Source organism: Rhynchophorus ferrugineus, unplaced genomic scaffold, assembly GCF_030347505.1.
Source record: "Rhynchophorus ferrugineus isolate W39M unplaced genomic scaffold, kcgeb_rfMv2 rfM3, whole genome shotgun sequence".
Classification (NCBI taxonomy): Eukaryota; Metazoa; Arthropoda; class Insecta; order Coleoptera; family Curculionidae; genus Rhynchophorus; species Rhynchophorus ferrugineus.
Window position 1 is genome coordinate 38,574,913 of NW_027472582.1, and position 26,035 is coordinate 38,600,947.

Below are 26,035 nucleotides of genomic sequence, written 5' to 3' on the forward strand. Positions count from 1 at the left end.
CATTGTTGTTAGTTGTCAATTTATTATGAGCAAGTTTGAAAATGTATTTTTTGACTAAAAATGTTGAATACTGATTAAAAATACCGGCCACTGTTAGCAAACCGTGATTAGAATATATAATGTATTAAATATTAAACATAATTTCTCGGCACTGGTCGTTTAATATTTTACCACTATTTATACTTCATACAAAAATAGGTCTTATTTGATAGGTACATTGATCTGATAATATGAAAATTAATTGAAAAATAATGACATATTTGTCAAATATGTGCTAATTTGGAATCGTATTCTAATTACGGTCAAGTAAACATTTACGAAGAATAATGTTGAAATATGTTGGAATTATTTATGGAATGTTGCATTCCAGAGAACCAGAAATGGAGTGAACAAGTCTAGAATGCAACGATTTCGTACACATGAAATACAATATCTCAATACAGAAAATCGTAAATACTGTTCTCCTGTGATCCAGGAACCAGCATAATTACACTTTGGTGTCTTTGAGTTACGTTGCGCTGATGAAATACTAAAAATGCCGCAATTGCCACTAGACAATCATTACATTACTTTCATTACACCGAGTTTCTAGAATGCAAAATTATTTTAACTACTTCGTTGTCGACATTCGAAAATAATGTTAATAAAAGATTTTTTTCCAAATGACGCCGTTTGGAGAAGCGCATTTTGTATAGGACAATTTCATGGCCATTTTTGGGGTATCATACCATAAACGTTTTTACAAGTTTTTGCTTTTATATTTTTAAAAGATACAAGGACATATTTATCACTTAGTAGGAGTGCTTTTACCAGTATCAGACGAAGCTAATCTATTCTTTGAAATTTAGTTTATGTGCAATATGGATGCGGAAATTGATGGGTATTGTACTCACAATCCAACAGTTAATCGAACTATGGTCTAAAAAGATAAAAGTTTTTTCATTAACAACAACGATTTACTCAAAAAGTTCATAATAGCATTGAATCGAATGTCATCTCACAGTCATATTGTCATCAGACCTGACAAAGTACCTGCTGGTGGACACGCGAGGTAGTTTAGTTCATCGTCGTCAAGATCACTGGGTCGTCTAATCTTATATATAAAAATGAATCGCAAAATGTGTTGGTAAGCGCATAACTCAACAATGCCTGGACCAATTTGGCCAAATCTTTTTTTAAAATCTTCGTCGAAGTTCAAGGATGGTTTTTACGGCGAGAAAAATTAGAATTATTGCTGGAAAAACCCTAAAAGTAGCCCTTTTCTTTTTCCCATACAAATGATTTCTAACTAAAACGTAGTCAATTTGAGCTTTATTGCTATGGTATAAAGTTCATATTAAATTACAAGCACTCACTGTTGTCTAAGCAATGTAGGTGTGTTCCTAACGTCAAAGATCATATCTATCAAAACAATGTGCGTGTGTGCGTTCGAGCACAGAATACATAGTTGGAGGAGTTTAATGTCGCGTTCCGAAACTCGCGTTTCTTTTGTATCAGTTTCGGCACGCGAGATAAAATGCATCAGTTTCCACGTCATTACATCAGTCAAACAAAAATCGCGTTACCAACAGTGTTTTATTATTTTTAATATCCAAATTTTAAATAAATAAAACAATTCGTACGGCTTAAAAGGATTTTAGTTCAAGTCATATCAAATTTAAAAAAAAAAGTTGTCTGTTACAGATAACTTTTGACAGATGACAGATGAATTGTCAACTGATACACGAAACAAATTCGTATATCGTGTTTTGTGCAGAGTGTTTAGTTAGTTAGTGTTTGTTTAGTTCGTGATTAGTGAAAAAATAATTTATATTTGATATGCCTCCTATAAGACGAAGCAATTTAGGTAGAAGAACCAGAAATGCTATAAACCAAGCTAATTACCGATCTAATCGTACTGCACAAGAACGTGACGACGGAAATGAACGTGAAAGAATTCGGATATCACAAACGCGTGAAGCGCGAGCGCGACATTCAACTAATAATCGCGCAAGTTTGAATCGAGCTGCTTTCAGTTACGATGTGTCAATTGACTACAGTAACTACCAATGTGTTGTTATTGGTTCTATGAACTTGGTTTGCTCACACTGTAAGGCATTAAAATACAAAAACGAAGCCAATGGATTGTGTTGCGCAAATGGTAAAGTGAAATTGATACCATTGGATCCACCACCAGAACCATTGTACTCATTGGTTTCAGGAATAGGAACAGATTCTATACACTTTTTGACACATATCCAACAATATAACAATTGCTTTCAAATGAGTTCATTTGGGGCAACAAATGCAGTTCGGGAAAATTTTATGCCAACTTTCAAGGTATGTATTATAGCAGTTACTCATAATTATTTTAGCGAACAAAATTTTCTGTCACCAAAGTTAAGATGTGTTACTAATCTTCAATTTCTTAATCATTACGAAATATATCACTTAGTCATCATATTATATGGTGATTCAGTTTCAGTGACACTTTTATTATATTTTATATTTGATAGATATTAGTTAAAACTAAATATATACTTTTTAAGATCAAATGTAATTTAAGTTTGATCACTGATAATCCATTAATTTATACCACACCATAATATTTTTTTTATTTACAGATACAAGGGCAAATATATCACAGAGCAGGTTCACTGTTACCAGTGTCAGATAGCGACAACAAATTCCTGCAAATTTATTTTATGGGCAATTCACCACAAGAAATTGATCTGCGTTGTGCACATAACAATTTAGTAAAGAGATCTATTGTAGAACAATTACAAACTTTATTTCATCAACACAATCAATTGATTATATTGTTTAAAACTGCCCTGGATCTGATGCCATCCGATAATCACAAAATTGTAATCAGAGCTGATAAAACACCTGCAGGTCAACATACAAGACGTTTTAATGCACCAACTATTGATGAAGTTGCTATCGTTGTAGTTGGAGAAAATTTGGAATCCCGTGATATTGTTTTACATCGTCGGAATGATCAATTACAACGTATAAAGGAAACACACCGCTCATATGATGCACTGCAATATCCCATTATATTTTGGCAAGGTGAAGATGGCTACGATTTATCAATAAAAATGATAAATCCCATTACAGGTAACTAAAATATTAGTTTAGCTATGGCGATAATATCTCAGTCACTATATTATGTATTTGAATGTTATTAAAACAAAATCTGTTTACAGGTTCTGAAACCAACAAAAAAGTCAGTTCAATGAACTATTATTCATACCGCCTAATGATTCGGGAAAATGAAGATAATCACATATTGAAATGTCGGCGATTATATCACAAATATGTTGTTGACATGTATGTTAAAATTGAAACGGAGAGATTAACATTCATCAGGTTGAATCAAACCAAACTCCGATCTGAAGAGTATATTCACCTTCGAGATGCGATTAATACTGATGGAAATGCACAGAATGTCGGTCGGATGACTATTCTTCCAGCAACATATATCGGAAGCCCTCGGCATATGCACGAATATGCTCAAGATGCCATGTCGTATGTTCGTCATTATGGTACAGCAGATTTGTTCATCACATTTATATGCAATCCGCAATGGATAGAAATTAAGCAGGAGTTATTCCCTGGGCAATCACCCATTGATCGTCATGATATTACAGCCAGAGTCTTTAGACAAAAGTTGAAATCTTTAATGAATTTCATCGTAAAACATAATGTGTTTGGTGAGACACGCTGCTGGATGTATTCTGTGGAGTGGCAGAAACGAGGATTGCCACATGCACACATTTTGATTTGGTTGGTTGAAAAGATAAGGCCAAATGAAGTTGATGCAGTGATATCAGCTGAAATCCCTAATGTACAAGTAGATCCTGGATTGCATGAGGTAGTTATCAAAAACATGATACATGGTCCCTGTGGAACTCTTAATCAAAATTCACCGTGTATGATGGATGGTAAATGTTCAAAACGATATCCACGGACATTAATATCGGAAACAATTACTGGTAATGACGGTTATCCATTGTATCGTCGCAGATCGACAGCAGACAATGGAAAATCAACAATTGTCAAATTAAATCAACAAGATATTGAACTAGATAATCGTTGGATTGTTCCATATTCACCCATTTTATCAAAGACATTCAAAGCACACATCAACGTTGAATCTTGCCATTCAGTGAAATCGATTAAATACATTTGCAAATATGTAACCAAAGGGAGTGATATGGCTGTGATTGGAATTGGTGCAGAGAATTCTAATGATGAAGTTACCCAATACCAGATGGGCCGCTATGTCAGTAGTAATGAAGCAGTTTGGCGAATATTTTCTTTTCCTATTCATGAGAGACACCCTTCTGTTGTTCACTTAGCTGTGCATTTAGAAAATGGACAAAGAGTGTATTTTACAGCACAGAACGCAGTACAAAGAGCTGCTCAGCCACCATCTACTACATTAACCAGTTTTTTTGAGACATGCCAAAACGATGATTTCGCACAAACATTGCTATATTCTGAAATACCAAAATATTATACCTGGAATCAATCCTCAAGGAGATTTATACGACGGAAACAAGGAAAACCAGTTCCAGGATATACAGATGTATATTCCACCGATGCGATTGGCCGGATTTATTCAGTACATCCAAGCAATGATGAATGTTTTTATTTACGACTGCTATTAGTCAATGTACGTGGCCCAACATCATTCCAACAGTTACGAACTGTTGATGATGAATTGTGTGGATCCTACAGAGAAGCCTGTCAACGTTTGCAATTGCTTGAAAATGACGCTCATTGGGATCAAACTCTCAATGATGCTGTAATATCATCACACGCTCATCAAATACGAACATTGTTTTCTATAATCATATCTACATGCTTCCCATCAAACCCAATTGATTTGTGGATCAAGTACAAAGATTATATGTGTGATGATATTTTGTATCAAATACGGAATAGAATGGGAAATCCAAATATACAAATCAGTGAAGAAATTTACAATGAAGCATTGATTTCAATTGAGGACATGTGCTTGATAATGTCAAACAAACTATTAATTCAATTAGGCTTGACCGCGCCCAATCGTCCAATGCATGACGCTTTTAACCAAGAGTTGCATCGAGAAAGACTGTATGATCTCAACGCTTTGAAAGAATTAATTCAAACAAATCTTCCACTGTTAAATGAACAACAGAAGTATGTATTTGGAAGTCTTATGAAAGTAACAAATGATGAAACTGGAGGGATTTACTTCTTAGATGCACCTGGTGGTACAGGAAAAACTTTTTTGATTTCATTAATATTAGCAACAATTCGCTCACAAAATAAAATTGCACTTGCACTCGCTTCGTCGGGAATCGCAGCAACTTTGCTTGAAGGTGGTCGAACAGCCCATTGAGCACTAAAATTGCCATTATATATGCAAAGCAATGAAACTCCAACCTGCAACGTTTCGAAGAACTCTGCAATGGCAAAGGTTTTGCAGCAATGTAAATTGATTGTTTGGGATGAATGCACGATGGCACATAAAAAATCTTTGGAGGCTTTAGACAGAACCTTAAAAGATCTACGTAGCAATAATAACCGATTTGGTGGTGCAATGATTTTATTAGCAGGAGATTTTCGTCAAACATTGCCAGTGATTCCACGATTAACGCCAGCTGATGAACTCAATGCATATCTAAAGTCCTCCAATTTGTGGAAACATGTCAAAGTACTTCATTTAAGCAAGAATATGCGTGTCGAGTTGCAAATTGATTAATCTGGAAACATATTCTCTAAACAACTCATTGACATTGGTAATGGCAAATTTCCTATAGACATGTTGACTGGCTGCATTAACTTTCCTCAAAGTTTTTGTCATTTAACTCGATCAAAAGATGAACTTATTCAGAAGGTGTTTCCAGATGTTTCTTAAAATTACAGAAACCATGATTGGTTGAGCGAACGAGCTATACTGGCTGCAAAAACATAGATGTAAATGAATTAAATTTCAAAATTCAAGAACAAAATACAGGCGAATTGAGGATATATAAATCAGTTGATTCGGCTACTAATCAAGATGATGTAGTCAACTATCCACCGGAATTTTTAAACTCGCTGGATTTGCCAGGATTGCCACCTCACAATCTTCAATTAAAGGTTGGATCGGTGGTTATAATGTTGCGAAATATCAACCAACCGCGTCTTTGCAACGGTACACGGTTAGCGATAAAAAAATTACTAAACAATGTGATAGAAGCAACTATACTCAAAGGAAAGTATAAAGGAGAAGATGTTCTCATACCGCGCATCCCAATGATTCCGACTGATGTGCCATTTGAGTTTAAACGACTACAGTTTCCAGTGCGGCTTGCTTTTGCTATGACTATAAACAAGTCCGAGGGGCAATCATTAAGTGTTTGTGGTATTAATCTAGAAAACCCATGTTTCTCACATGGTCAATTGTATGTTGCCTGTTCCCGTGTTGGAAAACCATCAGATTTGTTTTGTTTTTGTTTGATTTGTTTAACTGCCACATTACAAATCTTTTTGACAGGACGAAGTCTGTCGGGTCAGCTAGTATGAAATAAAAGCATCCTAAAATTTCCCTTTATGTTAATATGTATCATTAATATATTACATCAAAAACTCTCATTATTGGGCTTTATTATGCTTTATTATGTGAAAAAAAGTGAAGGAATTATAAATGTAATTTATTTTAGATATAATAATTACCCTGTCCTAATTATCATATGATCGATGAACCTAGCTAAGCAGCAAGTGTCTTTTTATGGAGATAATATTTGGCTCTTGAATGTCTTCTTGAAACATGTTCATATTATGAAAGGATCGTTTTTTTTTTATAATTTTATAACATACATATGTTATATCAATTGCTGACCTATTGATAAAACCGACATAACCCAAAGTTTCATAGTGTTTTTGTTGTAATTGGTATAGAATACCTTTTTTTAATTATATTAAGAAGAAAAATCTGTTACATGCCAATAATATACGTAACTAAGTCAGCTACTTTTATTATATTTTTGTTGAAATAATTTTTTTCTGTGCAGAAAAGAAATTTGATGCATTTTATAAAGACTGACTATTGGCATTATTTTGGTACGGAGGTAGGATACTAGGATAAGTCGTATGCTCCAGATATATGTTGCAAGTTATAGTCAGTTATTAACGAAGTGAGCTTACAAACCATATATGATTGTTAATCACAAAAATAGATAATGCGATCTCATCCATCTGTTATTTATGAAATTCCACCTTCAGACTAGACCATTCACCAGACCATTTTACCAGCTACTATTTCATTCAAAATTAACTAGTTTGAAAGAGAAAATCAATAAAGTATACAAGAACAACTCAAGATTTCATAACTATTTTGAATGATCTGATTTGAAATAGCGAAAAAGCTATTGTTACAGGATAAAGCATAATTTTATGGTTAGTACTGCATAAATGGAATTTTCTTTAGAAACTAAAAATAAGAGATCATTAAATTACATTAATTTAAATTCGTACGGACTCCTTTCAAGTTCATTATCATTTAGGTATATAAGTTTTGACTGATAGACATTCTTGAGTGGTATTTTTAAATTCCTTTTTTTATTACTATTTATTACTATTATATATCTTTATTACATTATTTATTATTATATATTATTATTACTATTTTATATTTGTATTACTATGATTATTTTATTGAAGGTCTATCATTTACTTCTAGAAAATCATGTGTATATTATTTTAATGTATATTCTGCAAACAGTTCGGTTCCAACCTTCGTATGGTGAAGACGTATTTTCAATACGCCCCAAGCTCTAGAAAGATATCTTTCGACAAAAATATCTAGTATTTTATTAAGGTTACTTAAATGAGTGTTAAAAACGCATAACAGATGCGACTGTCCGTCCCTCAGTGGACCCAAAGTGTAGCGAATACGTGTTTATGTGACCAGACAAAAAGACTGCATCTCATTTTTATATTTTAAAATTATTTTCTCTTATTCTACAACAGCCCTTTTGAAATTCATTTATAGTATTTTTGGTCAAAAACTAATGCAAAAAATAATACGTGAGTGAGAAATGAAATGCGTGAAGTAAACAATGTATTAATTTTATTGTTGTATCCTTTGGAAGTAAAAGAAATAAAATATTGACAATATAAAAATGGCAAACCATAGCGATTCAACCAAATCACCTGCACACTATGATTTAAGATTAGAACAATCAGCAATAATGCAAACCCCACAAAAAGAATGCACTACAGTCATTAACAAAAAATGATTGAGAAGCCCAGAAGAAGAAATCGCGAGAAAACAAACAAGGATCAGTGACTATTGGTTACAGAAACCAATAGAGACAAAAAACAGCTTTAGCGACCTATCGGAAGAAATTGAAGAGAATATACAACCAAGCTCTGAAAAAGTTGTTCCCAAACCACCACCAATAACAGTCTATAACGTAGGAGTTATAAAACACATCCATGACCTATTGAAAACCATCGCTACAAACTACACAATTAAAACAGTGAGCTATGAAACAATAAAAATCCAATTGTTCGAAACGGAGTACTTTAAAGTTTTAGTAAAAGGATTAGACAAAAGAAACACCCAGTACCATACATTCAGGCCAAAAGGATTATATCACGGGACGGACTTTAACACCATTAAGGTAGCCCTAGCTGAAGAAGTCCACGAGGTCGTAAATGTTCACAATATACGACATCGCACGACAAAAAAACCTCTGCCTATGTTCTAAATTGATTTAAAACCTAATGGAATTAATAAGGCGATGTATGAAATCACCAAATTAGAAAACAAAATTATTAAATGCGAACCAGCACATACAAAAAGAATTATACTACAATGCACGAGGTATCAAGCGCACGGGCACACAAAAACTTTTGCAAAAATCATTTAGATGCGTAAAATGTGTAGGAGAACACAAAACAGGAGATTATATTCGTAAAGTTCGCGATGATAAAGTGAAATGTGCTTACTGTGACGGAAATCATCCAGCGAACAACAAGGGTTGCGCAGTTCACAAACAACTACAGCAGAAACTCTATCCTGCCTTAAGAAAAAAAGGCATCAACAGCAACAAAAACAATCCACACCTACCAGTCTACCCATCAGATCAAGTCAACCAGACATAACTTATGCCCAAATGGTTGAAAATGGTTCAACACAAAAACGAGAAACCACATCACAACCTACTGAAACTACCAGCAACATCTCTAGATTAGAAAATATGATGACCAAACTAATGGATCAAATGAGTACGATGCTTGGTCTACTCACAACTGTCGTCAGCAAACTTGCCTAATACCTGACACTGTTAGCTACAAAATCGCCACCTGGAATGTCAATGTGTTCCAAAAGAACGCCAGGGAACTAAAAATTTTTGTAACTGAACAAAATATTGACGTTATGATGATTTTGCGAAACACATTCTCTGTGCAATAGTAGAACTAACTGGCCCTTATTTGGAGAAAACCTAGTCCGAAACATGTCTCTAAACTTACCGTTACAAACTGAAATGGATATAGAAATAGCAGCAATAAACATTACAAAAAATATACAGGAGGCAGCAATCCTAATAGTCAAATATTTCCAAGAAAAATACACATATATCATGTACAATACAGAAAAAGATAGTAGAAAAAAGTTACGACTGAATTGGTAACAGCAAAGGACTGAAGAGAATAAAAGAAAATTTATTAGGGCAATAAAAGAGCTGAAAGAACTAATCCAAAATGAACAAAACCAAAACATTCAAGAATACCTAGAGAATTTGATACCAACTGAGGCTACATACTATTCGTTGTGGAAAGCAACAAAAGAGCTTAAGAGACCCCAGCAGCATAACCCACCTATTAAAACAATCGAAAATAATTGGGCTAGAAGCAATAAAGAGAAGGCCGACATTTTCTCAAAACACTTAAAAAATGTTTTTAAACCTTTAAAAACCTTAAACCTTACCGCACGAGAAACTAACGGTCAAAAAAGTTAAACAAACAATAATGAGTATTTAATAATAGTAGTTACTGGTAAAATTTTAAAAGAACTATCAGAAAAGTATATAAAACTATTAACATTTATATTTAATGCTATGCTACGAATTAATTACTTCCCTAGTACCTGGAAAGTAGCTAAAATATTAATGGTTCTTGAACCAGGAAAAATACCAGAACATGTGACCTCCTACTGTCCTATAAGTTTATTTTCGATAATATCGAAAGTTTTCGCTATATAATATATTAAGCTAAACTATATAATGGAAAAAATAAAAATTATTCCAGAACATCAGTTTGGCTTTCGCAATAAGCATGGGACTATACAACAAGTGCATAGACTTGTAAACAAAATAAAAACTGACTTAAATGCCAAAAAATATTGTTCGGCTGCTTTTCTAGATATATCTTAGGCTTTTGACAAAGTATTGCATGTTAAACTAAAGAAACATCTCCCTCATCTGGACTATCAGTTACTAAAATCGTATCTCACTGATAGACATTTTATGGTAAATTAAGGCGATGAACATACCGAATTAAATCCCATATATTCAGGAGTTCAGCAAGGTAGTGTACTGGGTCCAGTACTGTATCTTCTGTATACGGCTTATCTACTCACCAAAAAAATAACTACTGTGGCAACATACGCAGACGCCATAGCAATCTTAGCATCCCATGAAGATCCAGTTACAGCATTAATATACCTACAAACCCACCTGGATGAAATACAATTATGGTTGAAGACCTGGCGCATAAAAGCCAATGAAACAAAATCCACCCATGTAACGTTTACCTTGCGTAGAAGGACATACCCACCAGTGAATATCAATCATTGTCAACTCCCCCAAGCAGAGCATGTTAAATATTTTGGTATGCACTTAGATCGAAGCCTAACCTGGAGGTAGTACAAACTTTCTAAACGAAAACAACTTGGGATTAAATTATATCAAATGTATTATAGGCTTATCGGGCGCAAATCCAAGTTATCATTAGATACAAGGTATTGCTGTATGAGTCTATACTCGAACCTATTTGGTCATATGGATCCAGCTATGGTGTACTGCTAGCAAATCCAACATATCCATCATTCAACGGTTCCAAAATAAAGTGTTGCGTGCCATTGTTGATGCTTCGTACCATATTTCAAATAAGGTGATACAACGCAATATTCCTCTTGAACCTAAACGAGTGTAATTCAACGTGTTTGTGTGATGTACTTTGAAAGAGTGTCAGTGCATCGCAACATACTCGCTAACCACTTAAATATGCGACGTGATAGTGAAGTGCGCAGACTAAAACCTTTAACACCACCTGATCTGATTGCTGGACATATATGGACTTTAGAATGAGAATAATTAATTAAGATAATATTTTATACAGGAGATCGCTTAATGAAGTGATTTTCCACATGCCGTCTATATATAATATAGACATAAGAAATACTTATTACCTATAGGGCAGATTGCTTATCGAACAATGTTTTCCATTTCAAATTTGGAATGCCTTTACTCTGTCTATAATGGCTTACTAGTATTTAGTGTTATTCCATCATATTGAAAATTTCAAAATATATTTTTCAACATATCTTTTTCTCATAACTTATTTGTAGAGGTAGTATCCATTCAAGTAATTCAGTTAATTTGTCAATCGTTGGTCCCCCTCACTCAATGTGAAATTTGCAAATAAATAATTGAGTAGTAATCAGTGTTTCTGTTCCCCGTTAGATTAATGTTAAAGTTAGTCTTATATTGTCCATTCAAAATAACATTGAACTCACGTCATTAGGATGTCATATGTATTGCCTACCGTAATTTATAAATTCCTTTGTTAAACAGACAAGATTTTCCTTCTCAGTTTATTCCTGTTAATTCGAGTTTGTTCGAAAAATGTAAACGGTTTTTAAAGAAGGACGAGTAATAAGCCTGCTATAAAATGACACATAAGAAGAGTGCCTTTTTATGACACACTACTATAAACATTGTGATATGCGAAATACGAAGTTTAGTGCCATAAATATAAAATGAATAACTTATTTTTGGTGGTACAGATATACGCAGCAAATAATATTACATACATATATTATTTGAAGTGTTATGGTTAATTAAATTAAAAAAAAATTGTTTTATTAAAAAGATTCTTAATTTTTAACAACTAGTTTATTATATATAGAAAATATAGATATAGTACACAGGCAAATCAATTTTTTAGTTATAATTTGGTAACTTTGGAAGGTTTAAAATATAAATGTTAGAAAAAAAAACACATTGTACTAAAAAAATAATTAAGTGCACAAATTGAAGTCAACAGTTTTATAGAAAATAGTAATGGAGGCTTAAAATAGCGAATGGGAATGTGATGTGTCAAGGCAAAACATTGTCAGGTTCATATGGACAAAGTTATGCGGTGTCAAAGCTTGAAAAATGGCCTCAAATTAAATTTAAACATTTTTCAAAGCTTTATCACAACAAATTTATATAAAACCAAAAATTATTTATCAATAATAGCGGTGAAATTTTATTATATGTAATCTACCAATACCGACTAATACCAGATCGGTGATTGAATTATTATATTCATCTACCTATTTAGGTGTAAATACGCTATTACTCTAGTAAAAAAAATAAAATTATGAATTTATATGTATGTTATTCTCGCAGTAGGGTAATTGAAATATGCAATATGCAATAATTGAATCTTGCTTGGATATATTGGACATGGGCGCAGATATTTCAAGATCATGAAATGTAACAAAACAATTTTCTTATGAATGTGGAGCATCCTGTTGGAAACCTAAAATAATTTTCCTTTTCCAAGCGACAGAATGGCTTCTTAGGGCTACTACAATCACGCCGTTCTTTCTTTTAATTTATGTCTGTGGTTGCCATGACTATAACAACTATATATTAATTATAAGGAATTATTATGTACGCTTATGTGGCTTTATAAGCAATGGTACTCATTATTATTTGTTAAAGTTTTGCTTTAACTACATCATTTATTTATTAATTGTTATTAAAATGCACCAGACGCATTTGTGACTTGATCTTTGCACCTCATCCAATTCAAATTTTAGCGACATTGAGTACTGATTTCTTATCTTCCCGAAATGATTATTATTTTCTTTTAATTTATTCCAAATGATTAAATAGTATGTATTATTAGGTTTTCATAGTATTTTTTCATATCGAAATCAGTAGGCATGTGGTCTTTTTGATCACTGGCTAGTTTACAACAAACAAACAAAATGTCCCATATTATGGGTTGCTGATCGAGGACTTATTAGTAATTAAAATGTCATCGTTATTTTTAGCTGCGATAGTCCCGCTTCTTCTCCTCAAAAGGCACACAATAGGAATGTTTACACTTGACCTCCAATACTATTTTCAGAGAATTAGCAATTATATAAAAGCCAACATTTTACATTTGTAGCGATACCTCATATACATATTTACCATCTTCAAATCAGTTATACTATTTTCACATTATTTTTCACATAATTTATACTATACACAAGAATGTTCATGCTGTCTGCTGTTTCAATATTTTTTGTATTCAATAAATAATTATATTATCTCTACACGCTAATTGAAGAATTAGAGTAAATGTAAAATTAACATAAAAACATAGCACCTAACCATTGCTCACGTAAACACCAATGTATAATTTTAGGGCACAAATATAGACTTTCTTTCTTTGCAGACACCTTGTAGTTCCACAGCAGAGAGCAATCTTTCGTGAATGCAACGGATTAGATATAATTTTCCTGGTAATGCGAATCTATATTTTTATTACCATTCAATTCTTTATCTTGAAATTTTTTTGGTCATCTGCGGTGATATCACATTTAGTTTGAATTATATAGGAATATTATAATACATAATAATATATAAATATATAATAATAATACCTTACACACAAACTAAATGACTCCATAAGTATTATTTACATCAATAAAAAGTATTGTTAATACTATTTGCAACAATAACTACACATACTATAGTCTAACAATTTTTACCTATTATGAAACAAAAAATATATAAAATAATAAAAGTATGTGTAATTGTTATTTGTTTTAGAAATTATGTCCTTTTTGTGCCATCTTCGATTTTATGTCGCTTTAATACCCGAGAAAAAATTGAAATGATGAGGTAATGCGTATTTTTTGGGTAGCCCTTCTTATTTTTATATATTGCTACTCTCTGGAAATTTTACCTAATTTATTTTCCCAGTGACGAAGTCATGAAAAGGAATTGCTTTTATGATTTTTATTTAAGACTGCCACATTTTTCTCGTAGATATTTTGAGGGAAATATTATTACTCGGTTGGTTTAATACTTTCCAAATCTACTATATTTTTTTTAGAATCATATATATATATATGAAGAAAAACAGATCCGTTTAAGAAATTTGGAATATATAGTAAAAATTATTTGTTATATTTTTACATAGAAACTTAAGAATTTAGATTAGTAATTTTAAATATTTAATGAGTTATATTTAACTAGGATATATTAGGCTAAATGTGTAAATACAGGTCAATAGTTAATACATTGAGGAAAATATTTTAAGCTAGCTTAATAAGGTCAAAACAATAAATAACTCATAGAAAATAGGTTGTCTAGCCTACTAAAACTTGTAGAGATTATTTGTAAGGGTAACATATAGGAATTTGAGAGCTTCAATTATAATTTGACTGGAGACTTGAATTTAAAAGTTTATTAATTTTAGAACATTAAAGGGCTCTCATAGTAATGTATCAGAATTTCAAATTAAAAATTCAAAACTTTTTAGAATATACGAAAAGTTAATAATTATCACCAGATAAAATTAATTTTAAATATGAGATGATACTGGATCTAAATTATAATCGTACTATAATAAAACTAACAAACATATAAGAATATATAAGATATTTTGAAAGGTAATTAAAGAGCCAAGTATAGTAAGGTTAAGTAATCTAATGAGTTAATATACAGTTTTACATTTTTTAATGACTCATATTTTACATTTTAATTCATCAGTTGACCAAAAACTTTTAAGGTAACACTACCTAACCATACCATATAACTTTTAGTAAATATTTTGCAATTGTAGTTTAGAAAACGTAAAATCTCTAGCCGTTTCAGTGTAGGATATATGTTGTATCAAAAAAATATATACAAATACACACAAATATTTTGTCTCTTCTTGCAAGCCTTAACTAACTTCAAAATTTTGTTTCCGAAACAACTTGAATCAATTTACGATATAAAATAGCTTAATTAAGGTTACTAAGCTGATAAGACTAAATGTAGTTCGGTACGATATTAGAATTGAGAATAGTTTAACTTACGAGTTTAGGTGAAATATCTGGTTTTGGATGAGAATCTGTCGCTCTGATCTTGATACATATTAACAAACTGAAGAGAATTTGCTTCTAGAATAAAATTCATTATGATATTCGATTTCGATTTAAATTAGATTCTGCTTTCCAAGCGTCTACGCTTCCTTGTAAGTGTTGATGCCGAGAATCTTCTTGCGTGTTGAAGGTGTTCAAAGACCCCTAGTTATAAACTATTCCAAGTAAGAAATATTCAATCTTTGGAAAAGTCTCTTAGTCCATGGATTCTACACATGCACATGCGTCACAATTCAAGGTGTAATGCCACCAAAAGCAGACCGAAGATGCTGTAAGTTAACATAATCCACCGGATTTTTTTGTCGCTTTGACGGATCTCGTCATTTTGCGTCTATAAAACAGTATGGCGTTGGTATGGAGGTGACGGGAAAAGACATAAACTGGATCTATCAATATATAATAGCAATAAATAAAATAAAATTAATAACACAAACTGAGTAGACTGAAAGTATAAATAGTCTATATACAACTTAAATCCGGGCAATCCAGGAATTATGTAGCCCATACATAGCTCTAATATGGGTGAGTTGTAGACAGTTGTCCAATATACGGTAGACTGAAGTAAGAAGACGGAAGTAAGTGATCGTGTGAGAAACGATAGTGACCTAATCTCAGTCAATTCAGAGCTACAGCATGGTGACCAAGGGAAGGAACGTGAAGAGATGAGAAAAAATCAGTTTAAATTTTAAAGAGCTGGTTATGATTAGCGTCGTGGGTACAATGACGTGTTCGTTTTTGATGAAACCCGAAATGAATTGGATAAGGTCGGTGTGAATACAAATATTTTGATGGGAAGCGGAGAGCTGATTGCCGATATAGCCGCACTACCCGCGCGCTCATTTCCCGATATGTGTTAGGACAGTGAGTGGGTGACCATGGGATTTTATTCCAGGAAACATTAAGGTAAGGAATAGTCAATCTTCGAAAGATTCTGTTGTAATGTAGGGTAGAGCTTTGAGTGTTGGAAAGAGTTCAGTGGTCAATATTGATCCATGTTCATCACACTTGAAATGGTATACTCGAATTTGGACAGACGCAGTTTCTTAGTCGTAGAATAGTGGAATATGGATTCACCAAGATTTGGAAGACCATTGTAGAGTTGTTTCAAGGAAATTTGTTTAGAAACTGTTCCGTTTCGAAGATCTTTAAAGGTAAACTGACAGAAGAGGTAGAATCGATATTCAAAAACTATTTTTATAACAACTATAGGCGGTCCAGATGGAAAACGGCCATGAACATTACTGTGGCCGTTTCGTTAGGGGGGAGGTGTTATGTATTACTGCTCTGATTATCAGGCCATGTGTTTTAAAAGTACTTGAATGGTAAAAGAGTGAGAACGGTAGTACTTATTTCCATAAAACTAAACAATTTTTTAAGTAATATAATTGTTCTTTTTAAATACCCTTTCGCATATTATAATTTATCAACATTATATTTATCACAAGTGTGATACTCACTATTTAACATAGTGATAGTGAGATATTTTCTTGAACTTTTACATTCATAAGCTCAAGTTTCTCTAAAATATGATGAATTTACGATAAAATTGAATCGAAAGTACAAAATAAATATCAAAATAAATAATAGAATGTATACTCAATGGGACGAAATTTCACAACTAAATGACTTCCATTAATTCCATTGAATCCATTATTCCCTACTATTTAAAACTAAAATCTGAACAGTACAATAACAAACAACCTGGTTCAGGATAACAGATAATATGGAAACTAAAAAATATAAATAAGAGCTGTATATCAGATATAAATAACTCAGTGACTCTAAAGATCTAACCAACTTCAGTGTAAAAGCGAAAATGGTAGTATACTGTTGATTTAATTCTACGCTTTGTATCGGTTGATCTAGTACTGGATGTTTCATTGGGTTAAAACGGCGGGGCACTGCCTCCGATCCTTGGTATCTGCTGTCATCTTTTTGCCCTACATGCATTTCGTCTACGTTTTAAGCATAATAATATTAACAAGTTAGAACTAAACTGTTTTATATGTTATATCAGTAGACATAGACAGATTGATTTATGTTTTAATAGATTTCAATCGTCAGTGTCGTTTCACAGTCGGTTCTATAGGGCGCTTCTTCTATCCTTAAATAAAATAGTATTTAAAGTAAATTAAAGGTTGTTCTGCTTTAATATGACGTTGGGAATTAGCGACTGAACACAATAGATAGTTCCAAAACAGTTGATAGACGACTAGATAGTGAAAAAGTCGATAAAAAGGTCGTCATTACCTTTTCAGTCAAGTTCACGCTTGGACTGTTATTTCCAATCGCGATAACAGACGGAGATATACGTATTCCTTCTCGTACTAATATAATTAGATATCGCACTCATTTTGGGTATTCAAATATCGTACCCTTTTTCGTTAAAACTACAAAGTTTGAATAAACATCGTGAAACATATGCTAAGTTGTTCGCACAAGGGTATAAAATTCATATTTCCATATTGTACTTACTGCTTAATTCTAAACCATGATCCTCGGCATTAAGCCTACCTACTAGAGATTTACCAACTTTGAGATCATCGCAAAAATTATCTCTGGCGCGGTCGATTCTGCGTCTTTCTACCATTGCTAATAAACAATCACAAACGTAAATAAAACCACCAATGCTCTGAACGATATTCGCCTTGATCATACCATACCACAAGTTTTTGTTAAGTGTACAAATTTTTATGGAAATTTATTGATACGCCTATGATTATTTAACCACTTAGATTATTTGTAGAAAATTATACTAGAAAAGACGAATAAGTGCCGAAATAGTATACAAGCTAAAAAGTTTTTTCTTGACACGTTTGGTGTTTATAATTGGAAATGTTTTGGAATCTAATAAATAAATTCGTGAACGTATTTTAAATTAGGATAAATCAATAAGCTTTTCTAAAAATACCCATTTATTTTCAATTATCTATATATACTCGTAAGCGGATTAAATGTTTGTTTCAGGCATTTTTAGGTTTCAGATATTAAAAATCTTCTTGCATTAAAATATTTATCAAATCAATGGAATTGATAATATGATATTTGTATATAAGCTTTATGTGAACTCCGCAAATGTGAGCTTTTTGCTACTTTAACGAGTGTCATTATTTCGCGACTATAAATCTTTATGGTGTTGTTATAAAAGGGGACGGGGACAAACACAGAGTGTATCATCTCATCACTATAGACTTTATTCAGATATTAGCGTTTACATTGAAGTGGCGAAGTGTGAGTAACACTAATTTTATTGTGGTCTAGATTCTGTCAATATAGTAGATCTCTCGTATAAATTCAAGGGCTCGATCTGTAGTCTTTTCTGTCAAGGAGTTTCTGAAGTTGTGTAAGTCATAGGTAGCTCTAAACTACCTGAGACGTTGACAGCTGCCAGTGGTAGATTGTGGTAAGGGTAAGATGACAAACTTCCCAGTGAGCACGCAGGCTCGAAGTCATCAAGAAACCGTGCGCGAAATGACGATGATTCCAATCAAAGTTACGGCATGATCATGGAAGGAAGAAACGCGAGAAGACGAGAAAAACTGAGTTTTAAATAACAACCTGGCTTAACAACGCTACGTACCTCGTTCCTAGTGAAAGATGAAACGATTGAGATAAGATCAGTGTGCCATTATTCAGATACTGTTATTTGTGATGAGGAGAGGAGGCTGCCGATTAAGCTACACTCTCTGCGCACTCGTTTCCTGGTATTTCAATGCACATGTATTTATGTGTACCCGTTCTTTTGCATGGAAGAGGTGGCGTTGCTATCCACACGAGATTGTTACGGCTCGTCAGATGGAGAGATTGGATTGATGTCTGGCTAGGCCCTACATGCCTATTGATCATTTCGGCTCCGTGAATCATATCTTGACTCAATTGTACAACACCATTCGCTCGAATAAACCGCAATTGTTGTACAGTACTAGTAATTTCTTTATAAGATACAACTCTCTAAGATCAAACATACCATTCTTACATATATGTTTGCTGAGGCTTGAAAGTGAGTCGATGACCAGGAATTATTCCAGGAAACATTCGAGGGAACTTCGAGAGTCAGTCAGAATCTTTCGTAAAAATTACTCCAAAGAACCTTATACCGTCGACAGTTGGAATTAGAGTGCTATTAATAGAGCGGGAATGAACGTGGGCATAGTTACGTCTCCAACAGAAGTCGATTACAGCGGACTTTGAAATATAGTTTTCTTTTGATCTGTTGCTGAGATAGTTCTTCATAAAGATCTAGTATCTTCATAAGCCCTAATAACCTTATAAAACGAATATTGTAGATCCAATGATAATCCTAAGACGTGTTTCCTCTTCTATTAAATAATTCTTATATCGTTTTCTAAGCTCACCAAATAGTTAACTGTGCATTGATCAGTATAAAATCCATACTTAAAGTGATATATTAACGAATTGGTCCTAAGGAACGAAGATAGTCAGTTGAGGATCATACGCTGAAATGTCTTACATAAATGGTCGGTAAGATTCATTAAGTTCAATATTAATCAAGTCAATCATTAATTAAGTTCAATACCTAATTAATATATAGTTAGGTTAAATAGGAGAGGAAATAATTGGGGAGAAAAATTCTTTATCTATTGGAAAGAAATGTTGTCAGGTACAGAAGAAGGACGGTGGCGACGGAGAACAAAATACACTTGTGTGAAAGAGAATCGTAAATTGATGGGTAAAGGATAATAAGAGTGTGTTGAAAGGTAAAATATAAGTTTAAACATTATTCTTCCATAGTATGTTCCTTTAATTCACATAAAAATATACCATCAAGCTATAAATATTACATATATATGGCATGTTTATTTGCATGGTTGAATTATAAATTCATGTATTATTACTATTTTATGATAGTAGATTATTAATATTAATTTTTTTTTAGATACAGCCGATGTCTAACAAAGACAAATGAATAAATTGAACTACGTATTGGTGAAAAAAAGAGGAACAGCGGCAATCCTGACAACGCTCGTTCACATGTCGAGAAAGGCGTGGTGGAAGTGTATCACCACTCTGTTGCATCTCAAACAGGAAACTTTGCCGCATCCCGCTTATTTACCAGTCATAGCGCCCTTTAATTATCACATCGATGCAGCATAGCTGGATAGTCGCACTGTTTAGAGACGGCGAGGATGTCCGAAGATGTGTCGATAAATGGATGGCTGCCAAATCACGCAGTATCGTTATCTTGCTAGAAAGATAGGAAAAGCTAGAAAAAATTTAGAGAATATAATGGAAAATATTTTAATTGAACCAATATATTATACAGTATGAAAGTCTATCAATATAAATAAAATTAATATGTAAATTTACATAAAACTTACATTAAATTACAAAAAAATATAACCGGCAATAGTTCCTTATTATCCTATTTAATTTCTTGATTAATTTCTGAAGTTGAAAGCAAAATGACAAAACGTTTGAAGGAAAATCTGATCAGATTAATTTGTAATTTAAACAGTTGTGTTCGAGATACTTAATTTCTAATCATGTCAATGGCAGAAGATAAACGATGTACAAATATAACTGGCAGATATAAATTAGTTTGGTTTCCTATCACTGTGATGTAATTTTTAACTCTAATTAAATGTTTCTTAGTATCAGATAGATCGCTCTCTGATGTAAAAATGTTTTTGGATAACATTTTGTATAAGAATATTTTATTGCTTTAAAAGTGAAATATAATTATGTTGCTTTTAGTTATATTCTTTTTTTTCTTTATATAATTTATATTACATAATCTGGATTATATTTTGAATGTTTCTTTGTATAAATTAATTAATCTAAAATTAAAAAAGTAATTATTGAAGTAAAAAGTAATTTCTGTAAGGTGAATGGTAAAACCACTAAGTGGCATTATTTCATAAATATCCCCAAAAAAAGAACAAAAGCAAAATATTATCAAGCAAGGTTTATTTCTAATTAGAATTATTTACCACATTTCTCAATAGTTTGCTTTATTGAATAATTGCTTTATATGGTATTTTAGTGGTCCTCGATATAATGAACATTTTTTATCTTACATTTATAGAAACGGTATTTTTCGAGTAATTACTCAATAATTACGCGAAAATATATTTTCATAGTAAAATAAATCGTAAAGTACGATCACTCATTATAACGAAATGTAATAAGATTTTTATCTGTGTCAGTAGGTGCAAAATCCGGAGAGTAAATGATGCGTTTTTCTGTAACAATGTTTTTTGTGGATTTCTACCTGTCTTTGAAGCTAAAGGCTGCAATAGTAATCGGATTTTATTGTCTTATCAGTTCGGAAGCAATTATTTAAACCATAAAGATTTTTTCGAGAGTAAAATCATTTACTTGCTGTTATTCTTGCTTGCTTGTTCTTGCAATCTAGTTATTTCTACAAGAGATAGGGATTTGTTTTTGTTTTATTTTTCCAAGTTGACCAGCTAGAACCAAATGGTTTTTTGCTGATGTCGCTTCGAGTTTAAGATAAAACGGTTTTGCGGGCGACAGAGACACTGGATTACGACTGGGTTTGCCGTAGTTGCTTTGACTACTTGGGTTTGTGGATGGGTAGGAATTTGATCAGATTGTTTTGGTGTTCTATGGCGCCTAAGAAGAAATTCGGCACACTATTTGCAAAGGCAATATCATCTACAGCCTACTATTTCCACTCTACAGCAAAAGCAAACTTCCAATTCCCCAGAAAGCGACTCTGTACATAATACTGGTCCATCCAGTCTGCCTCTACGAAGCACAGGTGTGCTACAGGTACGTCTGCGAGAGACAACTTGCATTACTCCAGTGTTCCAATCCAAAAAGGCCCACGCGTTGCTCGGTGCCCTATGGTTTATGAGAAACGCGAATACACACCTGGAGTCAGGTATCCCGTTCGCCAAAATCTTCATGAACATACTCAGTGTCACACTGAACATACTCAGACTGGATGGACCAGTATTATGTACAGAGTCGCTTTCTGGGGAATTGGAAGTTTGCTTTTGCTGTAGAGTGGAAATAGTAGGCTGTAGATGATATTGCCTTTGCAAATAGTGTGCTGAATTTAAGCTAACTACTCGAACCTATTGTCGAATTGAAGACAAACGTATGATGACCTTGTGGAGCCAAGGGAAAGGGACTTTTTCAATTTGGAAGCTCTATGCGCGGAGAAGTTCCGACGTTCTTGCGGTGGAAAAGTACAGCCACAATTTTTCTGGCGTTAATCTGCGGTCACCAAAATTTATACCACGCAATCGCCTAGCTGAGTTGGACCTGGAGTCTGTCGCGGATGATGTCGGGACTGTAACCGGTGCTGAAGAGAGCAGTGTCATCTGCATAAAATGCTGCGAGTGATTGCTTGGGAAGTGGGAAATCAGCCATGTAAAGGTTGAACTAGGGGCTAGTGGAGCACGTTACGGGACTCGTAGAGATGTTTGTTTCCGAGAGGAGACTGCATCGCCAATGTCTACTTGAAAGGATCTCTCTTCCAAGTATGAGTGGATAAGGGAAATTAGGTCATCAGGTAGACCTAGTTGTTTTGCTTTAAATATTAGGCCGTTGTGTCATACTTGATCGAATGCTTTGAATACATTTAGAAAGATGGCACCATATTTGCGACATTTTATAAGTGTCTGGTGGATAGTTGCTGCAACGCGAGCAACTTGGCTTCCATAGTTTGAGTGTGTGGCATGGAAATCGAATTGTTCGTCAGGGATTATGTGGTGCGCGTCAGTGAAACTGTTTAGAGCGTGTAATACCGCTTTTTCAGCAAGTTTAGAGAGTTAACTAATCAGACTGATGGGCCTGTAGTCGGAAGGATTTGACTTGGCTTTTTTCTTGGGGATAACAGCGACAGGCGCATGTTTCTAATTTTATGGGAAATATTTTAACTTCAGGAGGATGATATTGGCAACTATTGGACCGTACTGCTGAATGATATGAGTTACATTTTTGGGAAAAGTGTGGATGAATCAATGTTGTATAGAAAGGCGTATTATCGTGATAATTGACATGATTTATCGGGTCACAATTCTGCTCCTGCAATGCGTAAACGGCCTTACGGCACTTGAATAATATCTCTTGAACCATTTGATTCGGAGAAGAGTCATCATAATCTTAACGCCTTACGTTTTTTTTTACCACGGAAATAATACCCTTCTGAATGTTTCAATGTTTGGCATTATCGATTTTTTAGTTTAAAATATTATCACTAAAAAAGTAATAAAACCAAGCTATTCCAACCCGCATAATTAAATATTTTTACTTAAATAATGCTGTTGAAATAATTATCATGTATCGTTCAAATACAGCATTGATAATATTATCTTTTGTTTAAAACATACTTGAGTAATAATACTAATGTTTTATATAATAAATGTATTATAACAATTATTCTACTTGAATCTGTAATATCTTTTAGTGATAACCTAATGTATTATATATTTTAAATATTTAATTTAATACCAGTCGCCTTTGTAATTTGATTTATTTTTAATAAACCTTTTTAATCAAAGCATGAAAATATATTTTCACAAAAGGTTCAAATAACAGGCGCAAAATGAGACAGATAATGGGAAACACTCTTTGTTTGATAGGATTAATTGTCATTTGAACAGTCAATTTCAAGATTGGAAGTTTTGCGCTTCATGTCGGTGGCACAAGATAAATGGCGACGATCAGGCAGAACAAATAGATTTGAATTATTACTTAAATTTCGCCTGAATTAATTCGAATATTTTCATTCTTTTATGAAAAATTTTACTCAAATTTGACACAGTCATATTACATATTTGGAATGTAGTTAATTGTATTTTTATTGTTTAATAGATATTATTAGAATACTGCCAGATAAGGACACTACAAACCTTTTGTAACTATAAATATAATATTATTTTTCGCTAATTCCAGGAATTATTATTGCAAGGTGTTTACGAAATTTTGCATTCAATTTTTCCAAGAACTTAGAAGCATATTTTTAATTTATTGTTTTACCAGTTCGAGAGAATTAATGAATGTTCTTTACAGCCTTAAATTCCGTTAATAGTAAAAGTTTTTTTTTCTCCCAACACAAACTCTCTTTAAAGCCCAAGGGTCGAATTAATTCTACTCAGTCGAATTATTTCAGTTCGTGTCTCTTGTTTGATTCGGGTTCATAATGAAAAATCTAGATCTCATTTCTGTCGTGTGAATGCAATTTAAATGGGCTTTTTGTAGACGAACACTATCTCATTGAGTTCTGACTTATAAATGCTATTATCAAGTTACAACTTAATATTCATCATGGAAAAAAGTTTTGTTGTGAAAGGAACGTACTCTTTAGTCGCTATATTAGCAAAATAGAGTCAATTACCTTTGTATGTTCGAGCGGCCATGTGGAAAATAAGTATCGAGAGAGATGGAGACATATTGCTATAGGGAAGTCATTTTTCATAGTGTTGTGCATTCTTTTTTTAACTTACCATATAATAATATATTAGTGACCACAAAGTATTATTAATAATCTTATCTCTAATACTAATACATAATCAAAATCACTACATAGTATAAAATAAAGTCGCCTTTTCTGTCCCTATATCCCTATGTGCGCTTAAATCTTTAAAACTACGCAACGGATTTTGATGCGGTTTTTTTCAATAGATAGAGTGATTCAAGAGGAAGGTTTATATGTATAATACATGCATAATATACTAAGACAATATTGCTAATTTTAGAGGTTTCTAACATGATGTCGTAAATTAACCTATTTTTTTAGGCTTATTTAGCAATTAGCAAAAACGCTGCCTAACCCTACGAGTTAGATCAAATTAATGTACTACAGTATTGTACACCATAAAAAGGTCTACAAAAAAGTCCGCGATGGTATATGTTTATCTTTTAGGGATAACCCACATTAACCATTTTTATTGTTTACTTTTTACGTGAGAAAATGGCTTATTTACGAAGCTATTTTAAGCAATACGGCATTAATCCTTATCGAATTAAGTACCTTAAATACAGTGTGCAATTAATATAGATCAATATGGTTCCTTACAGCATGTAAATTAAACAAATATTTTTGGAGATATTACAAATTTAAAATTTGCGTTTAAAAATGTGTAATGTAATAAAAATAGTATGAATTTAGATATTCCAAAGATAGCAGGAAATCTTCATAGTAAGTATAGGGGAAGAGGAATTGTTTTACTCCAAATTTAATGCGTGCAGGCCAAGGGCAGTAATAAATGAACCAAAAATACTGGATCGATTTTAATCATGTTTTCATTGAGTGACATAGGCATATATATTTTATGCCCGTGCAAAGTCGGAGCGGGCCGCTATGTTTTTATATACAACGTTCATATTTTTTCTGTAGTGTATTTAATTTAGTATCAGCATTGCACCCGTGCGAAGCCGGGGCGGGTCGCTAGTAAATTATAAAATAAATTTTTGCTTATTAACATTTTTTCCTATCTTAAAATAATGTATTACAATTACAATTACAATTAAATTACAAATTTGTGGATAGAAATAAATCACCCTGAACCAAACCTTTTAATAATAAAATTCATTCACCCTTACTAGCTTAAGTTTCGCACTAAAGTCTCGTTAATCTCGCATTTGTTTTGCCTATACAAATCCTGTTTTAAAAGAACAATGTAAGACATAATAAACATTCTTAGAAGTAGAAAATAT

At 32.9% G+C, this 26,035-nt stretch overlaps 2 protein-coding genes across 4 annotated transcripts in view; both read left to right on the plus strand.

The window, feature by feature from the left end:
• Positions 1–26,035, plus strand: part of LOC143194144 (uncharacterized) — a 626,523-nt gene that overhangs the window by 101,189 nt on the left and 499,299 nt on the right. The gene's annotated exons all lie outside the window — the stretch shown is intronic.
• LOC143194143 (uncharacterized) lies at positions 2,610–5,513 on the plus strand. The gene is made up of 2 exons (XM_076400723.1): positions 2,610–3,099; positions 3,189–5,513. Exons 1-2 carry the CDS (start codon positions 2,685–2,687, stop codon positions 5,369–5,371), a joined length of 2,598 nt encoding a protein of 865 aa, XP_076256838.1. The 5' UTR covers positions 2,610–2,684; the 3' UTR covers positions 5,372–5,513.

Bases quoted from the DNA above. Each gene is read 5' to 3' on its own strand.
- LOC143194143 (XM_076400723.1), top strand. From the start codon at position 2,685: ATGGGCAATTCACCACAAGAAATTGATCTGCGTTGTGCACATAACAAT. The intron at 3,100-3,188 runs GTAACTAAAATA...ATCTGTTTACAG, and splicing joins AATGATAAATCCCATTACAG to GTTCTGAAACCAACAAAAAA.